The sequence below is a fragment of the Myotis myotis genome, unplaced genomic scaffold, assembly GCF_014108235.1.
Source record: "Myotis myotis isolate mMyoMyo1 unplaced genomic scaffold, mMyoMyo1.p scaffold_m19_p_3, whole genome shotgun sequence".
Classification (NCBI taxonomy): Eukaryota; Metazoa; Chordata; class Mammalia; order Chiroptera; family Vespertilionidae; genus Myotis; species Myotis myotis.
Genome location: NW_023416335.1, coordinates 199009755 through 199034449, shown reverse-complemented (window position 1 = coordinate 199034449; position 24695 = coordinate 199009755). Strand labels below are relative to the sequence as shown.

At 38.1% G+C, this 24695-nt stretch overlaps 1 protein-coding gene across 3 annotated transcripts in view; it reads right to left on the bottom strand.

The window, feature by feature from the left end:
- CHPT1 (choline phosphotransferase 1) overlaps positions 1-24695 on the bottom strand; it is a 30519-nt gene that overhangs the window by 2081 nt on the left and 3743 nt on the right. The window contains exons 2-8 of one of the 3 annotated variants that reach the window (XR_004965988.1): positions 19030-19177; positions 18614-18755; positions 16366-16450; positions 13804-13935; positions 11691-11849; positions 11082-11207; positions 8181-8401 (exon numbers count right to left, since the gene is read on the bottom strand). Coding sequence is in view for 1 of the 3 variants with exons in the window: in XM_036298637.1 (XP_036154530.1) it covers positions 8291-8401; positions 11082-11207; positions 11691-11849; positions 13804-13935; positions 16366-16450; positions 18614-18755; positions 19030-19177 (903 nt within the window). In the remaining 2 variants the exon portion in view is untranslated. The remainder of the gene's footprint in view (positions 1-8180; positions 8402-11081; positions 11208-11690; positions 11850-13803; positions 13936-16365; positions 16451-18613; positions 18756-19029; positions 19178-24695) is intronic. The other 2 variants (XR_004965987.1, XM_036298637.1) reach the window with 2 other exon arrangements.

Sequence of the window (24695 nt, the reverse complement as noted above, 5' to 3'; positions counted from 1 at the left end):
ATGGGAGTTCCATTTTCAGTTTTTTAAGGAAACTCCATACTGTCTTCCATAGTGGCTGCACCAGTCTGCATTCCCACCAGCAGTGCACAAGTGTTCCTTTTTCTCCACATCCTCTCCAGCACTTGTCGTTTGTTGATTTGTTGATGATAGCCAGTCTGACAGGTGTGAGATGGTACCTCATTGTTGTTTTGATTTGCATCTCTCGGATGATTAGTGACTTTGAGCATGTTTTCATATGTCTCTTGGCTTTCTGAATGTCCTCTTTTGAAAGGTGTCTATTTAGGTCCTTTGCCCATTTTTTGATTGGATTGTTTATCTTCCTTTTGTTAAGTTGTATGAGTTCCCTATAAATTTTGGAGATTAGGCCCTTATCGGATATGACATTGGCAAATATGTTTTCCCACACAGTGGGTTTTCTCGTTGTTTTGTTGATGGTTTCTTTTGCTGTGCAGAAGCTTTTTATTTTGATGTAGTCCCATTTGTTCATTTTCTCTTTAGTTTCAAGTGCCCTAGGAGCTGTATCAGTGAAGAAATTGCTTCGGCATATGTCTGAGATTTTGTTGCCTTTGGATTCTTCTAGAATTTTTATAGTTTCCTGTCGTACATTTAAGTCCTTTATCCATTTTGAGTTTATTTTTGTGTATGGTGTAAGTTGGTGGTCTAGTTTCATTTTCTTGCATATATCTGTCCAATTTTCCCAGCACCATTTATTGAAGAGACTATCTTGGCTCCATTGTATGTTCTTGCCTCCTTTGTCAAATATTAATTGAGCATATTGGTTCGGGCCGATTTCTGGGCTCTCTATTCTATTCCATTGATCTATATGCCTATTCTTGTGCCAGTACCAGGCAGTTTTGAGAACAGTGGCTTTGTAATACATCTTGATATCTGGTATTGAGATCCCACCTACTTTGGTCTTTTTCAGGATTGCTGCAGCTATTCGAGGTCTTTTTTATTCCAGATGAATTTTTGGAGAGTTCGTTCTAGATCTCTGAAGTATGCCGTTGGTATTTTAATGGGAAGTGCGTTGAATTTATAGATTGCTTTGGGTAGTATGGACATTTTAATGATGTTGATTCTACCAATCCATGAACACGGTATGTTCTTCCATCTGTTTATGTCTTCCTCTATATCTTTTTTCAACGTCCTGTAGTTTTCTGAGTAGAGGTCTTTTACCTCTTTAGTTAAGTTTATTCCTAGGTAGCTTAATTTTTTTGGTGCGATGGTAAACGGGATTGTTTTTATAATCTCTCTTTCTGAAAGTTCACTATTGGTGTATAGAAATGCCTCGGATTTCTTGGGGTTAATTTTGTATCCTGCTACATTGCCAAATTCATGTATTAAGTCCAGTAGCTTTTTGATGGAGTCTCTAGGGTTTTGTATGTATAATATCATGTCGTCTGCAAATAAGGACAGTTTTACTTCCTCTTTTCCAATTTGGATGCCTTTTATTTCTTCTTCTTGCCGAATTGCAATGGCTAACACTTCCAGTACTATGTTGAACAGGAGTGGTGAGAGGGGGCATCCCTGTCTTGTTCCTGTTCTTAGGGGAAATGGTGTTAGTTTTTGTCCATTGAGTATGATGTTGGCTGTGGGCCTGTCATATATGGCTTTTATTATGTTGAGGTATGATCCTTCTACTCCCACCTTGCTGAGAGCTTTTATCAAAAATGGGTGTTGAATTTTGTCAAATGCTTTTTCTGCATCAATTGATATGACCATGTGGTTTTTTTCTTTCAATTTGTTTATGTGATGTATCACGTTTATTGATTTGCGGATATTGTACCATCCTTGCATCCCTGGGATAAATCCTACTTGGTCATGGTGTATGATCTTTCTGATGTACTGCTGGATCCGATTTGCTAAGATTTTGGCATCTATGTTCATGAGGGATATTGGCCTGTAATTCTCTTTCATTGTGTTGTCTTTACCTGGTTTTGGTATTAGGGTGATGCTGGCTTCATAGAATGAGCTTGGAAGTGTTCCTTCCTCTTGAATTTTTTGTAGTAGTCTGAGGAGGATAGGTTTTAGTTCTTCCTTGAATGTTTGGTAAAACTCCCCTGTGAAGCCGTCTGGTCCTGGGCTTTTGTTTGCTGGAAGCTTTTTGATGACTGCTTCAATTTCTTCCATAGTTATTGGCCTGTTGAGATTTTTAGATTCTTCCTGATTGAGTTTTGGAATGTTGTATTTTTCTAGGAATTTGTCCATTTCCTCCAGGTTGTCTAGTTTGTTGGAGTAGAGCTGTCCATAGTATTTTTTAACAATCATTTGTATTTCTGTGGGGTCTGTTGTTATTTCGCCTCTATCGTTTCTGATTTTGTTTATTTGGGTCCTCTCTCTTTGCTTCTTGGTGAGTCTGGATAGAGGTTTGTCAATCTTGTTTATCCTTTCAAAGAACCAGCTCTTGGTTTCATTGATTTTCTGTATTGTTTTTTTGGTCTCTATGTCATTTATTTCTGCTCTAATCTTTATTATCTCCTTCCTTCTGCTCACTCTGGGGTTTTCTTGTTGCTCTCTTTCTAATTCTTTGAGTTGTAGAGTTAGATGATTTACTACCATTTTTTCTTGTTTGTTGAGATAGGCCTGTAGAGCTATAAACTTCCCTCTCAGGACGGCTTTCATTGTGTCCCATAGGTTTTGGATTGTTGTGTTTTCATTGTCATTAGTTTCCAGGATGTTTCGAATTTCTTCTTTGATTTCATTGGTAACCCAATCAATATTTAATAGCATGCTATTCAGCTTCCAGGTGTTTGAGTATTTTGGGTTGTTTTTATTGTAGTGTATTTCTAATATTATGCCATCGTGGTCTGCGAAGACGCTTTTTATGATTTCAATTTTCTTGAATTTGGGGATACTTTGCTTGTGACCCAATATATGGTCTATTTTTGAATATGTCCTATGAGCATTTGAGTAGAATGTATATTCCCTGGCTTTCGGGTGAAGTGTTCTGAAGATGTCTATTAAGTCCATCTGATCTAGTGAGTCATTTAGGATTGCTATATCTTTGCTGATTATTTGTCTAGAGGACTTATCCAGTGCTGTCAGTGGTGTATTAAAGTCCCCTACTATGATTGTATTGTTGTCGATGTCTCCTTTGATATCTTCCAGGAGTTTTTTTATGAATTTGGGTGCTCCTGCATTGGGTGCATATATGTTTACCAGGATTATATCTTCTTGTTGTATTGATCCCTTTAGTATTATGAAGTGGCCTTCCTTATCTCTTGTTATGGCCTTCAGTTTGAGGTCTATTTTGTCCGATATAAGTATTGCTACCCCAGCTTTCTTTTCCTTTCCATTTGCCTGAAAGATATTTTTCCATCCTTTCACTTTCAGTCTGTGTGAGTCCCTTCTAATGAGGTGGGTTTCTTGTAGACAGCAGATGTATGGGTCATGTTTTTTTATCCATTCAGCCACTCGATGTCTTTTGTTTGGAGCATTTAGTCCGTTTACGTTTAAAGTTATTATTGAAAGGTACTTGTTTGTAGGCATTTCTGTTTTTGTGTGGCTGTTTTCTTTCTGAGCTTTTTATTTCTTATTTTTATACCAGTCCCTTTAGCATTCCTTGCATTGCTGGCTTGGTGGTGATAAACTCCCTTAGCCTTTTTTGTCTGTGAAGCTTCTTATTTCCCCTTCAAGTTTGAATGATAGCCTTGCTGGATAGAGTATTCTTGGATTCAGTCCTTTGCTTTGCATCACTTTGTAAATTTCCATCCATTCTTTTCTGGCCTGATGTGTTTCTGTTGAGAAATCATTTGACAATCTAATGGGAGATCCCTTGTATGTAACTTTCCGTCTCTCTCTTGCAGCCTGTAAGATTCTCTCTTTGTCCTGAACATTTGCCATGGTAATTATGATGTGTCTTGGTGTGGGTCTTTTTGGGTTCACCTTGTTTGGGACTCTCTGGGCTTGTGTGACTTTTTTCTTCCCCACCTCAGGGAAGTTTTCTGATATTATTTCTTCTAATAGTTTTTCTAATCCTTGTTCATCCTTCTGTTGTTCTGGTACCCCTATTATTCGTATGTTGTTTCGTTTCATGTTGTCCCAAAGCTCCCTTAGGCTCTCCTCCTGTCTTTTCATTTTTTTCTCCAATTGCAGTACATTTTGGGTGTGTTTTGCTTCCTTGTCTTCTAAATCACTAATTCGGTCCTCCGCTTCTCCTAGTCTACTGTTGATACTTTCAATGGAGTTTTTCATTGCAGCTATGTCACTCTTCATATCTTCTTGGGTCTTACTTAAGTTGTTGATTTTTTCATCTGTTTCTTCTAGCTTCTTCCATATGTTATCGATTTTTTCATCTGTTTCTTCTAGCTTCTTCCATATGTTATCGATTTTTTCATCTGTTTCTTCTTGCTTCTTGCTGAGGTTGTCGATTTTTTCCTCCATCCGGTTTATGCACTCTAGGACCCTTATTCTGAATTCTTTTTCTGTCATGTTGCATGCCTCTGTATTACTTAGCTGCTTTTCTGGAGAGTCCTCCTTCTCTTTCCTTTGGGGGTTTCTTTGTCTACCCATGTTTGATCTCACTGACATATCTAGACGTTGAGTCGTTCAGTGGCTGCTCCCTTGGTGGCAGTGACTCCTTGGTCCGCGGTTCCTCTTCGGGCGGTTGCGGTAGCAGCTGCTCTTCAGTTGGCAGCAACTCCTCTGGTGGGTGCTGTTCACAGCTGTGGTGGCTCTTCTGGCTGGTGGGGCGAGGTTTCACGTACAGCTGCTGTTCCTCAGCAGAGGGTGTGGTGCTCAGGAGGTTGCTGTTGCTTGGATCTGCTGTGTTGATTTAAAGGCACAAAATACAACACAACAAGGCACCACGTACCAGGCACTATACACAAATATATTCACGATATTAATAACCCCAAATAAAGGTGACCACCTGAATTAAGAGAATTAGGGGATAAGGAAGAAGGAAGAGAAAAAGAGAAAAGAGAAAAAAGAAAAGAAAATTAGGGACCAAAAAAAGGAGTGCAAAAATGAAAGTGGGAAAAAGGGGGGGGGGGAAGTAAAAGCGAGAAAAGAAAGGAAAAGAAAAAAAAAGAGCGAAAAGAGAGAATGAAGTGGAAGAGGGGAAGAGACTTTTTATATGAGGAGAATACTCCTATAGAACAGCCATTAATCCCAACAAATTCCAGCAACAGCTCCCTGGAGATAAATGCAAACTAGAAACAACCAATAATATAACAATGAAAATAGAATGGAGAACACTAATCCCAAAATAAAATAAAGAGAAAATAAAATGGCACTTTAAAAAAAATGGTAAAATGGTAGCAGTAATAATACTGGTTAAAAATAAGAAGGTAGTAATTAAAAGGGTAAAATCAGGTGATGGAAAAAAGAGGGGGAAAAAAAAAAGAAGAAGAGGAAAAGAAAAAAAAAAGAAAAAAAAAAAAAAAAAAAATTGGTTTCTTAGTTAAAAGGTGAAAAAAAAAAATATTGCAGTAGTGAAGGTCCTTCGGTTCTTCTATTCTTCAGTGTGGCTCGCCTTAGACCTGCCAGGTATTCAGGAGAGTGTTGAGTTTCCCTGCGATACACTGTTCCTCTGTGTTGTAAACCACAGTCCTTATTTTAAAGCAAGCCGCATTTGTTTCCCAGACTGCCTTATTTTGTGTTTAGCAAAGAGTCAGTTTGTGGGTCAGCCTCTGGGTGGCAGTGTTCTGGGGTTGGCCTCTGAGGCTACAGGGCCTCTCTGTCCAGTGGAAGTTCACTGCCCAGAGCTGGCTGCGTAATTGTTACCGGTGCTGTGTTGTTGCTGGGATTGAAAATCCCTCTATAGGCCAGACCCTGTTAACTCCCAGGGACTGATCAGGTTATTTTAATCCTTGATCTCCTACAGGGTGGAATCTGGGTGTGGCTGTGCTCCTTGCCTGGGGGCTGGGGGGAGGAGTCTCACTCTCCGGAGAGAATGGCTGCCTCAGACGTGGGCTCAGGGGTGTCTCAGCACTCAATTCGCTGCCACCTCTCCCGGCCCCCCTTCTCTCCTCAGTCTCTCCCCAGATTCCACTCCTCCGCACACTCTCCCTCTCTTCAGCACAGGTGAGTGTCTGTATCCGAAATGTCCCATGAACAGGGTTCAGTGAAAACAAACAAACAAACGCCGGCCGCGGAAACGGGGAAGGCTTGGTTTCTGTAAGCTTCTTCTCTTACCGGGACTGCATGGTCTGATCAGCTCTTCAGGCTGCCCCCTTTAGGCTCAGTCCTCTGTGATCACAGACCCAGCTCTCAATTCCCCCGGCAGCGCCAGGAATCCCGCGGTTCTCCTTTCCCCCGTCAGGGGCTGTGCCTGTCCCAAGGGACGCGGCTGTCTGCCACGCGGTCTCCCTCCGACTCTCTGGGCTCAGAGGTCTGGCAAACTTTCCTGCCCAAATCCCTGGTTTTTTTACCTTTCCAGGGGAGTTCTGCTCTTCCCGGCTGTAAACCGTCTCGCCAGCTGAGGAATTTCGCCAATTCGGGGTGGATGTTACTAGTTTCAGCTGCTCACTCCATTTGCTCAGGGACACGACCTGGGACGCGTCTGCCTATACCGCCCTGAACCACGCTTTGATCGTGAAACAACCAGAATGTTCCAGAAGACATGACAAAGTAATTTTGCTTCATGATGACGCACCATCACACACTTCAAAGCCAGCTCCCACCATTTGTTTTAAGTATCAGCTAAACTTACTATTTTTTTGCTCAAACTGCTTTCATTGACTCATTCAAAACAAAAATTATCCCCCCCCCCCCAAACATGCCCATTAGAAGTGATTTTCTCCTGTTTTACCATGTTTTAAATTCTAATCCTCCCCCACCCCATAACCCACTCTTATCTTACTTTTAAGGTTTTTAAAGTTTTAAAAAACAAATCCATGGGAATTCTGTTTTTCTGTGATAACTTAAATAGGAAGAAATTAGTCCACCATTAACAATAGTCTACCTGACATTAGGGGGATAATTTGCTTCCTAAATTTTTACATTTTGTACAGGAGTTCCCTTGTAAGCCAAAGTATATTTTGGAATATAAATCTTAGGTACTACTAAAATGTCTAAGAAGGTCCTTATTTGAGTTTACCAAGTGTTACAGAGACAAAATAAGTACACTGGAGTGTTTTCTGTGTCCTTAATTCACGTAAGTATATAGTTTTTCCTTATAAGGAATATCAACTTCCACTTTTTTCATTGTCTTTTTCTTGCTTAAGATATAGTACATGTTCATTACTCCTTTATTATTTTTATTTTATCATATGGCTTATGGTCTACAGAACTGTGGGATAAAATTAAAAGTAGGATAAGAGGGGAGGGAGTCTGAGGATTTGGATCACCAAGGAGCCTGGTGATAGTTCTATTATTCATAATGAACACTATAAAATACTTCAGAATGAGAGTAGAAAGATAAGAATCAGTACATGGTGCACTTAGTGGTTGAGTAACTGATACTTATTTTATCCCCCTTTTACCTCAAATGAAATGTGTAGTTGTAGTAACTTTTTGGCTAGTATTCTAAAGGGAAGATATTTTTGCCATGTTTTCATAAATTACTAATTTTCTTATGTCAACTGTATTTTAAGTACTGTTTTACTTTTCATAAAAGGATGTTTAATGCCTATCTTTTTGTGACAATGAAATTTTAACTCAGAATATCAAGAAATAAGTTGCCCTCACTATAAAGATTCATTTGTTTTTCTGAACTAATAAGACAAATAGCTTTTACTTAATACAAATTATAGAAAATTCCAATAGCCCTTTTAAATTCTAGTTGGTATACTAAAGCATGTATTTCATTTTATATGATAGTGGCTAACATGCCTCTTTTGAAAATGACTAATAAAAAAATCATAAATCATTCTCAGTAAATACAGTATTATAATCCATGTACTTATGCAGTATTATGAACACATCAATTTTTAGCAAAGTAGCATCATCCTCAACATGGCTAAAATCCTTTCAGTTCTGAATTTTTATGTAATCATTTGGCAATGAAAATCCTGGGTATAAGAATTTCTGAGACAGATACTGCTATTTAGAACTATAGTGGTTCACTTTCTTGTACCTAGAAAATTTAAATTTCTTTCTTAGTTTTATTTCTAATTTACAGATTTGTATTACTCTGGTAATCTGTTATAAAAAATGTTGATACACAATGAGGACTTCACAACTGAAATAGACATAATGGAATTTACAGGACTTAATGTTTTATATTCAAATATAACCTTATTTGATAGTATACTAGCCTCCTGCAAAAGGGGATTTCCTTCACTCCTAGGTTCCCCTAACTGCTTCTCCTTTTTTCCTTGGGTTATTAGTCAATATGCTTGTGAACCTGTTCAGGTGCTGGATGACATGAAATCTTGAAGATACTTAGATGAAGGTGTCTTGAAATTTGCAGGCACAAAGCACTAAAGTACATAATCATATCAAATGAAGAAATGACCTTTAGAGCAAAAAAAGAAAATACAAGATAGATTATGGTCTATCCCTTTTGAAGCAGCAGCTATTTTTCTGCCTGACTCCCCCCCTCCCCCCAATCTCGAAACTAACTGAAAATTCAACAAAAATACATTTTAGAGTATTTCAATATACAGTGGGCCTTGACTTACGAGTTTAATTTGTTCCGAGACCGAGCTCATCAAGGAGCTCGTTAACTCAAATTACTCTGTCAACTCAAAGCAAAAAATTGGCCCAGAGACAGCTGGTATCTCAAAAAACTCGTTAGTCGGGACACTTGTAAGTCAAGACCCCACTGTATTTCATATTTGAACCTCATATAGTCCTCTGGAACATGCAAGGTATTTCACAGTTATAGAATCTAAGGCACAGTGGTAAAAGCCTAGACCAGGGGTGGGCAAACTTTTTGACTTGAGGGCCATGATGGGTTCTTAAACTGGACCGGAGGACCGGAACAAAAGCATGGATGGAGTGTTTGTGTGAACTAATATAAATTCAAAGTAAACATCATTACATAAAAGGGTACGGTCTTTTTGTTTTTTAGTTTTATTCATTTCAAACGGGCCGAATCCGGCCCGCGGGCCGAAGTTTGCCCACAGCTGGCCTAGACTAAAACACAAAAGCTGGAAAGTAATAGAATGGAAGTCTTCACATTCTTTCAATTATCTGCTGTGCTACAAATTTCTGCTCGAAGGGGCTATAAGTTATAACAAAACCATTCCATCATAGAGGTTTCTTACTCCCTTAAGATTAGCTGTAAGAAAGTAAAGGCCTATGGAAGTGAAGTAGATGTCCCTTGTGTGGACCAAGCGGGACAAAAAGGCCTGGAAAAGATACCATAGTTAAGGGGAGGCATACACAAAATTGTGTTGTATAAAAAATTGAGGAAAGCACACTATTTAAAAACTTTCCCAGAGACCAGAGGCAGATGCTTCCTTTCAGAAATAGGAGCCTCACAACTCTGTTGGTATAAAGGGAATTCTCACCCATGAGAGGTAAATCCCCCCATCATTTACTTGAAATGCTCTGTGTGATCCTTTTCTCTCTGAAGCAAGAACCTTTCCCCTAAGGATGCCAAAGGGCACAAGTGTTTTGAATTTGACTTCCTCACCATAATCACCATCAGTGTAAACCAGGTCAACTCACTCATTACAAAATAGGTACTTGAGTTTTTAACCTGATATTTTAATCATGTTAAACAATTCCACTTGGTAATATTTAAGTTCATTAAAGAAACCCTACATTGAATTTTCAGATATTTTGAATAACCATCCAGTTCTTAAATGTATACTGTTTTGGAGCTCTAAAAGTATTTAAAGTGGACAGCAAATTAAAGGAAATTATTCTGATCTCACCACCACTAGAAGAATGGAAAACCTTTGAATGGACCACAGATGGATATTATTAATTTACTCCAGAACCTAGTATAAAGGATCATCAGATGTGGTACCCCACACAGAACAGATATAGTTTTTTAGTGCCTAAATCTAACAAATAGGGTAGTTGATTCAAATTATCAAAAGATTCACTGCAGGGTTTCTTTCAGCACACTTTAATATGTGTTTATGTATCGCTAAAAATTTGGTGAAGGCAAGTGAGGTCCAGAGGTAGGGGAAAATATAGCAGAATTGTTTGAAACCACCATAATTAAAGATCTACCATAAAGTTGTCTCAATAAAATAAGAAAATAATTCTTTTATCCAATTTTGTGATTAAGTTATTACCAACAATGATTTTCTTTTCCTTTGATGGCTAAAGCTTCTCTCTTAAGTACCATAATTCTATATAATCATTTTGGATAATATTTTGAACATATGTACCATCCATCACTTTCTTGAGGATGTAATCAATAAGAGTTTAACCTTTGCTTGATGAGACATCATCATGAATATAAATCCTCGAGGGCCATATATAGGGTTACTTACTGCTACCAGAAAATGGTCCCCAAATCTGGTACTTGGTAATATTGTTTTGTTTCATTTCCTCAATATTAGTTGACAGTTTTTAAAGCAATAAGTGCTTACCTTTGCTAACACGAACTCCATCTAATTTACCTGTAACCTGCCATAAGCTTGGATTAATTCTAATAAACTTGATTAAGTAAAAGACACTAATAAGTGCAGTAGTCCTTTGGCCGAGTAAAGTCATTTTTGATATCTTTAAGTATAAATAGTATTTTAGGGAGAGGATAAAGATATAGTTTTTTTAAATATATTTTTATTGATTTCAGAAAGGGAGGGAGAGGGAGCGAGAGATAGAAACATTAATGATGAGAGAGAATCATTGATCGGCTGCCTCTTGCACACCCCCAACTGGGGATCGAGCCCGCAACCCAGGCATGTGCCCTTGACTGGAATCGAACCTGGGACCCTTTGGTCCGCAGTCTGATGCTCTATCCACTGAGCCAAACCAGCTAGGGCAAGATACAGTTATTTTTAAGTAAACAGTTGTATTTTTAAAAATTTGGTTGGAAGCAAGATCTCCAGATATGTAGGCTGTTTCTATACTCAATAAAAAACAATTCACAGCTTTAAATAAGTAATTTTACAGAAACATTTATGGTATAAACTAGTAGTAAGACTACCTGATATTTCACTGAAATGACTCTTAAGAATAGTGTTATCTGACATCTGTTAAAAATAAAATCTTAGCAGAAAAGAACTTACCATTGCTATCCATAGAACAACATATTCGTCTACAAAATTATTAAAGTACTGGTCTAAAAATAAAAGACCTGGGCCCAAAAAGGCAGTGTCTTGAAGATACAGTTCACTTTTAGTCATGTGAGCTATCTATAAAAAAGTAAACAAAATAATTTTACTATTAAATTTCAAACATTTTAGCTTTTACTTGCAGAACAGAATTGATTATAACTTTAATTCACTATTAAGACAAATAAGGATAAAGACACCATTTAATCTCATATTTGATATGGAAATACTGAATCTAAAATTTCTTAAATTCATGATTGATGACTGGGTAGCTTATTAAAGTTTCCAGTATTTAAATTTCTTGATATCAGAAAGTTATAATTGATAATTATAATTAAACAAATAAAAGAACTTGCTATACAGTAAAGAATCTGTTTCCCTAAATATAACATTAACTCATTCACAATTTTACTTGGAGGACAAATACATACCTACATTTTATGATGATAACACCACACACACACACACACACACATAAAATACCCATTGTATGAAATAGTTTCCAGCTCTGAGTTTGAGGACCAAGTAGGTTATTATACCATAAATCATAAAATAATTTCTTACCACCAATTTTTGTGCTACTTTAGCAAAGACACATCCAAACATTAGGGTATAAAGACAAGGATGCTTTTCAAACACATTAGTTGCTGACTTTTTATAGATCATTATTGCCGGTATAATAATTATTCCTATGTGAAGTCCAGGTGACAAGACACTGGTGCCCTAATGGATAAAGCAGAAAATCAACATCACATTTTAACACTATTGATTATATTACATTTTCTGAGCATCTATTTTGTTTTGAACTAGAGACCTAAAGAACAGTGAGTATACAGGCCTTGGCTGTGCTTTTCAAACTTTCACAGAACTCTAGGGTTACAAAGATTCTGTGCTATAGGTGTTTGATTCCAATTAGTAAACACTAAAAAATAATATAATTTATTCTATACCAACTTTTACTATGCTAAAGGTCATCAACTCTTGGACTGCAAAGTTAACATATTTTTGTCCAGAAATATCTGCCTCGCTCTCTCAATACCAACTCCCCCTTCCCCTGCCTTTTTTCGTATTTAGACTGCAAATGCACTTTTATGTAACACTGTAAAATCCAACCCATTACATTTTTATCTTTGTGAATCAGGATTCTCTCAGCATTGCTTATCCTAAACAAAATACTGAAATAAATTTGGTCTTAAGACTTACTAAATCTATAACCACCAATTTAAATGTGTTCATTAAAACAGACATATTCTTGTTTAAGTTTACATGTTATAACTGACTATAAAATTACAGTAACAATACTACAAAGCCATATATAATAAAACATTATACTATATAGTAATAACATAAAAATTTAGACTAATAAAATAGTGCTTTTATCTGTATTATGGTTCGGGAGATTTTATTCAAGAAAATCTGCTGCTAAAAATGTTGGAAAACCACCAGTTTAAGAGTTTGAAATCAACTACTTCTTAGCCCTAATATTTGATTTCTTACCTTCCTTCAAACAGTCCATCAATTATTTCTTAGTAAAACATTCTCTAAAGTGGACACTGACACTTACTAAATCATATTTTCTTTAGTAGGACTCGTGTTCCAGCTAGTGCTCTATTTTGTCACCCATGGTCAAGCAACTAGTCTTCCTAAGCACCTCTGCACAGTACTGTACTGAGGTCAACAGACAAAACACCTCAAAAAACATCAAAATAATGTTTCCAAATATATCAGAACTTATGTATCTAAATGAGTTTTATACTTTGCTTTTGAATTATGTATATAAAATATACTTTAATAGATGGATAATTTACGAATTATGTGGATTCTTTTGAAATTGTCCTAAAGCCAATTCATGTCATTTAAGAGGATGAGACTTTTTTAAATGAAAAATGCTGTATTTTATGTTTATTACTCCTCTTATTTATTAGACCAAGCTCCAAATGACTTTTTTTTCTAAATCAAATCCACCTTTAAAGGACAGAAAAATTGAACTATAACACCAAAGAAATTAACGAGAATGACTTACAGCTTAAAGTAATTCTAAAAAGACATTCCAAAAACGTTTTTGATAAAAGATGGCATCACTGGAATAAGTATTCATATCCTTATGTTCAAGAACCTTGAAGATTACAATATGTTTTTTAAGAAACAGATACTGTGTTATATTTATTTAAAATCTTGGCAGGAGTTCTGACTCATAAAGCACCAGGTCTGTCCACTCAGTTTAGGAATTAAGGTTATATTTTACCTTTTAAAATAGAATAGTTTAAAAATATATATTTCAGTGAAATATACTTCTCTGGTAATAAGTATCCTATATGTGAAACAATGACCTCTGGCAGCTTTCCCGCCAATCAGGAACTCAGTCTCTACCTTTTCTCCTCTCCTCTCCTTATTAGTGTAAGGCACAAAATGCAAGACAACAAATGGCAACTCTTAATTATGTACAGTAGTGTAACAGATGAGTAAATGAAATGCCAGGAATGTCTATTCAGAAAAGCTACAAAGAGGAAAAGTGCTTTATTATCAGTCTACACTGTTTTAAAAATGCTTTTGTATTATGTACTTAAAAAGAATCTTTTAAGATATTTCGTTCCCTTCCCCATTCTTGAACTTCAGCATATGTTTAGTATCTCTGTAGCTGGTGATGATTAAGTTTAGCATAAAATTAATGTCTTACTGCTATAGTGGATCCATTCTTGCCAACTCCACCATGGAGGATAACATGGAAATAATTTGAACAGGAAAAAATTGCTCCACCTACAACTCCAAGAACTGGGAAGATCTTCAATTTTACTTCTAGAATGGGTATCTTGAGGGGTAGAGGAAAGAAACATCATTAAGAAAATAGAATTTATTTTCCTATTAAATAGTAAAGAAACATTACAATATGGTCCTATACAATAAGTTATCACTTTTCTTTTACTCAAACTGTAACTTCTGGAAGGTAGCCTGAAGTGGTAACTTCTCTTTTAATGGTTTTATTCATTAAGTGAAAAACAAATCCACCAAATTCAGCTAAGTCTACTTACATAATTGTCGTGAGACATTTAATCTCATAAACCTTCATCTGACTTAAATGAATGAAAAAGGATAGGTCACTTGGATTTAGTAAATCACAGGAAAGTCAGACACCATAATCTGCATCATGAATGTGACAATCATGATGTGTGTCCATGCAAAAATTCTGTGTAGTTAAGATCCAGGATTAAATCTCTAGCAGTATATTTACCTGTTGGTCAAATGCTGTTCAAGAAAACTTCCAAAGGCAGCAAAGGATTTAAAAAACAGTAACAATGAATTGCCAAAAGCTGTAGGCTGTCGTGTTCTGAAAACAGACTTTGAAATATTGTCCCAAAATTTGTGTAAACTATAGATTAACAATTAATTTAGAAAATTTACATCTAAAATAAATAGCCTTATGGGTGAGAATAAGCAGATGTGCTTTCTTCCTATAGTATTGCCAAAAGAGTGGATGAAATGATTTTAAGATGAAATTACATTCTTCCCCATTAAAACTAAATCAGAATTCCAAATTTAAGACAACCACGTCTGACTCAATGACCAGAGATGCCTAACTGCCTCTAGGTCCACATTCACCTTCTATGGGTACTGACAGAACAGCTACCACCTAAGTAAGACACATCACATTCCTCTACTATATTCTAGAAGCCTATAGTAGCATATGTTTGATGCTATTATTTAAACTTACATGAGAAGAAATATGAATGTCTCAGGGAATGTACCACTACTTGAAAATATGCTCAAAGTCTATTTCTGACCCTAGTGATATGAACTATAATTAGCCAATTCTGAAACCATTGTCTCAGAGAAGTCTCCTATTACTATTTTTAATAGAATTACCTTTTAGAGCAATTTTAGGTTCACAGCAAAATTGTACGGAAAGTACAGAGTCTCCATAGGCCCCAGTGCCTCCAGCATTATATCATACAGAATAGTTTCACTGCTTTATAAAAATTCTGTGCTTTGTCTACTTAACCCTCCTCCCCACAAACTCTGGCAATCACTAACCTTTTCACAATCTCCACCGTTTGCCTTTTCCCGAATGAGTCGTATAATACATAGCCTTTCAGATTGGCTTTTTCTACTAAGTAATATACCGTTAAAGTTTCTCCACGTCTTTTCATAGCTTGGTAGCTTTTTCTTTTTAATAGTAATTAATATTCCATTGTCTGGATGTACCATGGTTTATCCATTTACCTACTGAAGGACATCTTGGTTGCATCCACGTATTGGAAACTATAAATAAAGCTGCTATAAACATCTATGTTCAGGTTTCTGTGTGGATAAGTTTTCAACTTATTTGGATAAATCCCAAGGGATCTTATGATAGGAGTATGTTTAGTTTTGTATCTCGTACTATTTTCACTGGACGTATAATGTAAATTAGTGACTAAAAACATAGAATTTGGAATCAGTCTACTTAATTTCTAGCTCCAGATCTCACTAGCTACCTAGTATGTGTTCTTGGACAAATTAATCTAACTAAAACATTCATAAAACAGATTAATGATATTGATTTTATAGGACTGTTCTGAGGATCAGGTGAAGCAATGATAGTAGAATGTTTAGGAACATAGTAAGTGTTGAATAAACGTTAGTTGTTGGCTATTGATATTATCCTTCTTAACTCTATGGGAATGAGATTGTGAGTCAGCCAGTGTTGTGGACTTAGGTTGTAGAGACACAATAATTTGTTTCTTTCTAGTTTCTCCCTTTGCAAAGCGTGAATGTATGACACTGGCTTTGTGAGTGTCAGTTTTGATCAAAATACTGAGGTTACCAACCAAGCAGAAAATGAAAATACTCCTTACTATGGGAAACTTCACCTCATTATAGAGTATAAAAATGCAAATTAGCAACATTTCTTTCCTAATATTGAGGGACAAGTTTCAAATGTATAATATTTTATTGAATTTATTCTTCTAAACATCTATTGTATAAGATAAATTTTGGCCTGGAAAATGCAGTTCAACTAGTGTTTAAGTCTGTATTAGGGAAGTGGGGTTCTTTTTTTTCTCTGTGCTAATATATTCCTGCATAAAGGAAAATGTCATAAGGTATGTAGGATAAAAAAAAATTATATAACAAAAGGAGAAAGTTAAGAAATGCAATGAATATTAAGTACAATGCCCAGGATTTCTGAAGAAAATTAACAATGCAATATTTTTCCTAAATATTTAAAAAGTACTTAAAAGTAAATATAAACATTCAGTTTTACCGTATAGTCCCACATTGTTGCTCCTCCAAATGTAGACAACACAAAGATGATCATTAAACCTACTTGAATTTCATTTACATCCACTCTAAAGATGAAGGATAAAGAATAGAAAAGATATTTGTAAATAAAATTCCTGTATGTAAAGGTTAACCATATACTATATATCAAAGGTGTAAAAATATCTATAGGCTTAGTTTATTTTTACCTTTAGTTCCATCACTGAATTATCAGATGACTACACGGTTAAGTAAAAAACACACCTATAGAACAACATGTGCTCACATACAGGTAAATATTAGTATATGCATGAAGAGGACAACTCTATGGCATATATAAAATTGCTAATAGTGGTTACCACTGAGATTGCAGAAGACTTTTTACTTTCTATTTTATGTACTTCTGTAAAGTTTGAATTTTTTTTATAACAATTACTCTCATAATCAGAAAAAATTACAAAATATAAAAACAACAGATAATTTAAGACAAATTCTTAAACATTCTCAAGTCAATTTAACTTAAGAAGCAGGGAAAATTCCAATAGTTTTCCTTATTAAGTTACTAAGAGTTCCCTTTTTTTCCCATCCAAATATTTTCCTCTTAATATATAAATGTGCTTCAATTTTTTGTATAAAAAAACAACCCCTAGACCTAGCTGGTTTGGCTCAGTGGCTAGAGTGACGGCCTGCAGACTGAAGGATCCATGGTTCCTTTCCGGTGGAGGGCACATGCCTGGGTTGTGGGCTTGGTCCCCAGTAAGGGGGCGTGCAGGAGGCAGCTAATCGATGGCTCTCTCTCATCATTGATGTTTCTGTCTCTCCCTCTCCCTTCCTCTCTGAAATCAATAAAAATAATTTAAAAAAAACAACCCTAAAAACCAGCCAATATCAGTCTCTAATCGGTACCCCCTGAAGCTATCGACTCCTCTCTTCTTTGCCCCATAAACAGGTTAACTGAAAAGTAGTACATTTCTAATTTCCTCCTGTCCTCAGAGTTGCTGCTTAATCCACTCTAATCTGATTTTTGGCGCCATTGTACTAAAATTACTTAATGCAAACAGTGTCTTTCAATTTGCCAAAACTAAGGAATACATTTCAGTTATTATCTTGCATAACCTCTCTACAATACTGAAAATGCTGATCATTCCCTCTTTCTTGAAATGCTTTGCTATGGTTTTATTTATTCCATTCTCTTTCCTGATTCTCCTAACTTGCTGGAAGCTTTTCTCAGGCTCCTTCTTAGACTGCTTCTTCTTCCACATCTTAAATGCTATTACTTCCAGAATTCTATCTTTTCTCCTTTTAGAGTCTCTGAACAATTCTCTCTGTACTTAAGACTATCATCATTATATGCTAATGACCTCTAAATCCCCATCATCTTTTCTGAGCTCCAGATTTTTATATCTGTCAGCCTACTTTACATCTCCACTTGGATGCCCCAGAGTCTCTAGATCAGTGGTTCTCAACCTTCCTGATGCCGTGACCCTTTAATACAATTCCTCATGCTGTGGTGACCCCCAACCATAAAATTATTTTCGTTGCTACTTCATAACTGTAATTTTGCTACCGTTATGAATCGTAATGTAAATATCTGATATGCTATATGTGTTTTCCGAGGGTCGCGACCCACAGGTTGAGAACCGCTGCTCTAGATGCTAAAGGAATACTTATTGCTCTGCAAATATAAAAAATATGAGGATTAGATGATAAAAAAAAACAAAAAAAAAAAAACAGAAATGGAAGAAAACACAACTAAGTTATTTGGGGACAGGAGAAAAGGTGAACTGAATATCAAGGAAAATATGAATAATGACATGCAGGTATTAGTAAGATCAGTGGCCTCCAGGCTTCATGGAGAAATAACCAAGTTAGTTGGAAAAGGAAAACATAATAATAAAATGTTTGGTACTTTGTGGAGAAAAAGGGGGAAAAAACTAACATTTACTGAGCATTGATCATGAGTCCTTTTTCTATATTATTCAGGTCCCTTATTTTTCTTTCTCCTGTCTAACATAAGTTGGAGAAACAGAGAAAATAAAGTTATTATCAAATATGTAATTATTTATAACCGGCAGAATACCTAAAAGATTTAAATTAAGATATAACATTTATGGATGCTCCAATAAGTTAAAAGATAATTTAAATTCCTGATTGAAGCTTTGTTCCCCTTATTACATATATATGAACTATAACAGACAGTGAAAATAAACTCAGTTATATTTTTAAATGTACAACTTAAAATACATACTTACTTTCCAAACCTCAACACACCCGAAACATAAGTCTGCCAATGAGCACAATAAAATAAGAACATCCCAATAAAACAGCAGAAAAACAACCAGTCATGATGAGTTCCTAAGCGCACAGCAATTGAAGCTCCAACTGCCATCAATACTGAAAGAAACAAGGTTTAAGAACCATTAAGAATTGGAAATAATTAATGAAAAAAAATCGTCATCTACTATTCAGCAATACAGAGTTTTAAGGAACATAATCTTGGCATTAGAATAAAGTACACTAAACAAACACTTGAAGATACTTTTAAAATACACTGTGCAAAAATTGCTCCCATAGGTACACCTATCCAAAAAAAAAAATAAACCATTCAAACAGCTCATTTTGTGTTTAAGTCATTATTAAAAAAAAAACACAACTTTAGTTAATTTACCCGTGGAAAGAGAGTCACAACCATGGTCAAAAAGTTCTCCTAAAGGAGAACAAGAATTTGTTCTTCTGGCTTGTTTCCCGTCAATAGCATCCAGTGACTGGTAGATAAAGAGCCCGAGTGCACATAATAGGTATGTCCAGTATGGTGCCTAAAAATAAATGTAAATAATAAAGACTATTATAATAAAACTAGAGGCCCAGTGCATGAATTTGTGCACAGATGGGGTCCGGCCGGCCCGGCCCCAATCGGGGCTGATCAGGGCCAGGCCGGCTGGGGGAAGGGGCCGTGGGCGATTGGCTTGTGGGTCCCGCCCCCGATTGGGGTAGGGGGGTAAGACCGGCCGTGGGGAGGGGCTGTGGGTGGTGGGCCAGCCGTCCCCATCCCCGAATGAGGTGGGAGGTGCCAATTGGGAGTTAGCAGCTGGGGGAGGGGCTGTGGGAGGTTGGCCAGCCAGCTCCACTTTTGATTGGTGTGGGGGGGATGATTGGGGGTGGAGCTGGCTGTGGGGAGAGGCCGCAGGCTGATTGAGGTGGGGGGGTCAATCGGGGGCCAGTGGCCTGGGGGAGGGGCCATTGGTGGTTGGCTGGCTGGCCCTGCCCCTGATCAGTGTGAAATGCTGATGGGGGTGGAGCTGGCTGGGGGGAGGGGCCTCAGGCCTATCGGGGTAGTGGGGGTCCATCGGGGGTGGGGCAGGTTGGGGGGGAGGGGCTGTGGGCGGTGGGCCAGCTGGCCCTGCCCCCGAATGGGGCTGGGGGTGCCGACCGGGAGCCAGCGGCCTGGTGGAGGGGCCATGGGTGGTTGGCCAGCCAGCCCTGCCCCTGATCAGGGTGGGGGGGCTGATCTGGGGTGGGACTGGGTGGAGGGAGGGGCTATGGGCCAATCAGGGTGGTGGGGGCGGGGATGGCCAGGGGGAGGGGCTGCGGGAGGTTGGCATCACAGCAACTGATCATCAGTCATTCTGGTCATTACAGACGCTGGCTTTTTATATATATAGATAATAATGAGTGACAGTAAGCTAGCTTCTGTTTGACAATAGCTCAATCTAAGCCAATCGATACGTTTTCTTGTGTTCATACTTAATATCACCTCTGTATGTTATAAAGAAGATTCATAACCTTCTTTCTACAGGTAAAAATGAAACTGAGCAATCAAATGAGTTGCTCTAAGTCATCCGGGTAGAAGGTCTCAGAAGCCCACATTGTGAGAAGCACAAAGTTAAGTCACTGGGCAAGGATTAGGACTTGATTTTGATTCTTTCAATACTATACATATATGGCACTAGATTTGACATTATTCCAACAAAGATGGATTACAGACCCCTGCTTCTATTCAGGATGGAGTATCAGGGGATTGGATTTACTCTCCAACCTCATAAAACAAGAAAAGCAATAAAATAAACGAAACACCAGTTTTCAGACATTGCAGCCAATACAGGACGTGACCCCTGTAGAAGGGAAACAAATGAGGTGAGCCTATGACTGCAACAGCTTATGGCCTAGAGTCAGTTTCTAGGCCACAGGAAAGAAATGGGGGATCTGAACAGTGCCCAGTGATCTTGCTGTGTTGAAGAGAAACATAGCATAGTTTAGGAAGGCTAAGGCAGCTAGAATTTGTGAGGCAGAGCACGGAAGAAGAGGAAGGTGCTCAGGTGATTACGTATAAGGCATTTAGAAAAGTACCTGGCATATAGAAATGAGGCAAGATAGTAAGCTAAAAAAATTCCTTGGCAAGTGGAATGGGGAAGCCAAGACAGATAGCTGAACAAACTGGCGGAGCAATTTACAGCTTCATACAGGTGGTCACCTCCCTAGAGATAACATCTAGACCTCAGTTGTATTTCAGCTCCAGGCCCAGAAAAGCAGCTGCAATGACCAGTGACCCCCTGCCCTGGTGCTGACCAATCAGCAGAGACCCTGAAAGATGAATATGCTGCTGAAACCTTCCCTGAGACCTCCCCTAAGATTCTCAAAGGCAAAAGAGAGAATAAAGCCCTTAAGACAAAGGACCCAGCTCAAGCTCTCCCTCCTAGGAGCACCCATCGCATTTCTTCCCCCTCAGGCAAGCATCTCCTAAACGCAAAGGCTCCCCAGGAGACTTGCAACCAGGGGAGCAGTGGTCAGGAGCAGCTTGTCCCAAACTTACCCCCAAATCTGTCTCCAAGGCTTTCTTTTCTCTTTTGACTTCTCAGTGAGCCAAAGCAGCCCTGCTTCAGCTCATTTGTTTCCTGTAACACTTTTAGAAACCAAAGCAGTCCAGCCCAGGCTCTCCCGTTGTTTCTTCTATGCTAAGCCCATCATTATTTTACTGTCCCCAGCTTTAATAAACATACCCTCATAGTCACCTGGACTCATATTGTGAAATCTTTTCTGCACAAAGAACCCACACACTGCCAGCTGGCCCTAGGCAGACCTTCCCAGGACCAGGTTCCCTGGCCGGTATCAGAAGGAGCTCAGTAAATTTTTTTAAAAATATATTTTATTGATTTTCCACAGAGAGGAAGGGAGAGGGACAGAGAGCTAGAAACATCGATGAGAAACATCGATCAGCTGCCTCCTGCACACTCCCCACTGGGGATGTGCCCGCAACCAAGGTACATGCCCTTGACCGGAATCAAACCTGGGACCCTTGAGTCCGCAGGCCAATGCTCTATCCGCTGAGCCAAACCCGTTAAAGCAGGAGCTCAGTAAATTTTAAATATTTATTGTAACTGTTATTACTGGTACTACCTGCATAAGATAATTTTAGGTGCATCACGGGTAAATTTTTCATTTCAATATTTACATCTTCATTTTAGTGTATTTTGGAAAAGTTTAATGTGGTTATTAAAAGGCTTAGAATGAGTCTAAGTCTTTAAAAAATGAAAATTTATGAAAGATAGTAAATAAAAAATAGTATAGGTAATACACAAAAAGCAAATCTTCCCAAATTAAAATTTAGTAAATACTGGAACTATACAATGCTCATTTATACGTATGAATTTCTATACTTAAAAAAAAAAAGTCTCTTGGCTTTAAATAACCTTGGGTATAGTTGACAGATATACAAGATATTACATAACCAGTAACGACTGGGACATTTCAATGATCCAAAACGTCAACTGACTACTCTCTCCATAAAAATAGAAACTGCATTTGTAACAGGGAGAAAGAAAACTGTTAAGACAGATCTTGCATGTGTGAAAAAATGTAATACTGGTGTGGTGTCAAAGGAGGACTTTGATCCTAGTGGAGTGATTCTAGTGATTGTTTTTGGGGTTTCTAACAGACTGCCTGTTCTAACCCATATCATGTGCCTGTGATACAGTTAAGACGTCCACCTGCACTGGATGGGGTACTTCCTTGTTTACCGAGGGAGGCTCCCACCGAATGCCTGGGAGGCTCCCGAGGCCGTGGGTGTCAGGAAGGGTAACACTGTTCTCAAGCCACTCAGGAAGGGTCCTGGGGGCTAACTGGTTTCAACAGGGCGCTGTGGCCTCAGCTCTGGTTAGGGGCCAGCATTTGAGAAGGGCACACCCATTCCCAGGAAGTGAGGCAGGTTCCAAGCTGGGGAAGGAAGCCAGTCAGAGATGCAGTTGTTCACCAGCACTTCTGGGCTACAGGGTCTTTTTCTGTATTTTGAGAGGTAGGCTTCTTTTTCTATTTTGTGTGAAAAGTCATTTTTTAAAAAACTCCCAACTCTAGTACTTACTAGAGTTCTTGTTGAAAATGCCAGACTCCCACAGTGCTAAGGGGAACAGGAAGGAAGAGGGGTATGAAGAGAACCCCTGGGGTCAGATCTATCACCAAAGTCAACTGTACCTGGTGCTCTAACATCTGCTCGGTTTTATAACTTCACAAACTCCAAGTGGCCAGAGCCTTATGCCCAGGTCAAACACACAGGGAGTGTACACTGACTTAAAGCTCTTTCCACACACTACAATGCCATGTTCTAGCCACACTTGAACCAGAATTCTCAAGGAGAAACAGCTTAGTCCTTGGGAATCGAGTGCAGGAAAACCACAGGAATCAAGGGGCAAACCCCACGGCACAGCTACTTCCACATCACCTGCAGAAGTTCCTTCCAGGCAGGGCTGGGATCAGGGTGCGGCACGATTTATTCTCAGGGTGGTGCACCTGCCTGCTTACATTCTGAGGCCTGAGTGCCTGCTTGCCTCACTCAAGTCCCTGCCCTGCTAGACCTTTCACCTCTTGAAAGTTTGGAGTTTATATTTTATTTTAGAAGGAGAGGCCAAGAGTCCTGCCTTAATAAATGATACTTGTTAAGTTATTGAGCTGGATAAAAAAGGAAAAAGACCAGATTTCAAAGAAACCAAACCTATACAAAAACTGAAAAGGAATCTACAGATTATTGCCTTTTCTTATTCCCCCAACAAATAACTCTTTATAGTGCAAAGGCAACTATAACCTAAATTATTAAGACAGGGAATAAAACATTTCTTAGGGTCTTTCTTACTTTCCCAGATATACTTGCTTTTCAATTCAACTTTCTATCATAAACAAAAGAAATTGTTCAGTGCCCTTTGACTTAGCTCTATGCTAGGCACTCATCTGCTATAAACACACTCTTAACAGAGACACCAACGTGGATTTATGTACACAGACCGAAAAGATAAAGCAAAAACATTTACTCAAATCAACGTAAACAATGGAGCCACAGTTTATACCAGTCAAAAACAGGTGTATGAGGGTTTTATGGTAGATAAATGCTACTAGGCTGGAGTTTGAAAAACTAGATGGGAATCACTGAGTTTTCTCATATGCAAATGTAGGAATCACATTAAATAAGCCCTAAGGCCCTTCAAACGCTAGGGGTCTATGATTCTACTTAGGATCAGGCAGCCAAGGAACGGGGGTCAAGGACAAGGCAGCATTAAGATAGAACTGCTTCATCAAAGTAAGGAGGAGGCCATTCAGTTCTTGTTTTCTCTATTCGCCCCAACTCCTGCTTACTCTTGGTAAAGTTACCCAGGCCAAACAACTGCTAAGTATTTAAGACCTAATAAAACTGGATAAGGTTGGACAAACATGATCTCCCGATTACATTTTGTTATCTCATCTGTGCAGTCAATAATTCAGCAAATAGTTTTACTAAACCTCTTGCTTTATGTAAGGCACTGTGCTGAGGAGAAAGGACAAATGAGCAATCGCTGTCTGAATTTAAAATCTGGCAGGCTGTCCTGCTCAGCAAAGACACACATAACCTAAATCAGGGGTAGGGAACCTCCGGCCCTCGGGCTACATAAGGCCCACGATATCATTTGGTTTGGCCCTGACCAGGCATTAGAATTAAGTAAATTAAATGTTTGACCAAATATTACAGGTTAATTTTTAAGTTGATAATTCTATATGGCCTGAGAATGATGATATAAATACCCAAATGGCTTTTGGCAGAAAAAAAGGCTCCCCAAATGGAGAACAAAGTCCTACGGTGAAGCATAGCTTTCATTTTCGGGATCCTGGTCTCCATTTAAAGCTATATTCCCTGAAGAGGTTAATCTCCCTTCAGTTTCCTCATCTATAAAATGGGAATAATAACAGTACCTTTTCATAAGTCCTTGAGAGGATTAAATGAAGTAACAGACAAAAACAGCTTCAAATAACACCAGGTACAACATAGTCAATACCTGGTCAAGATTAGTTCTTATTATTAGAGTTTAGAAGATTAAG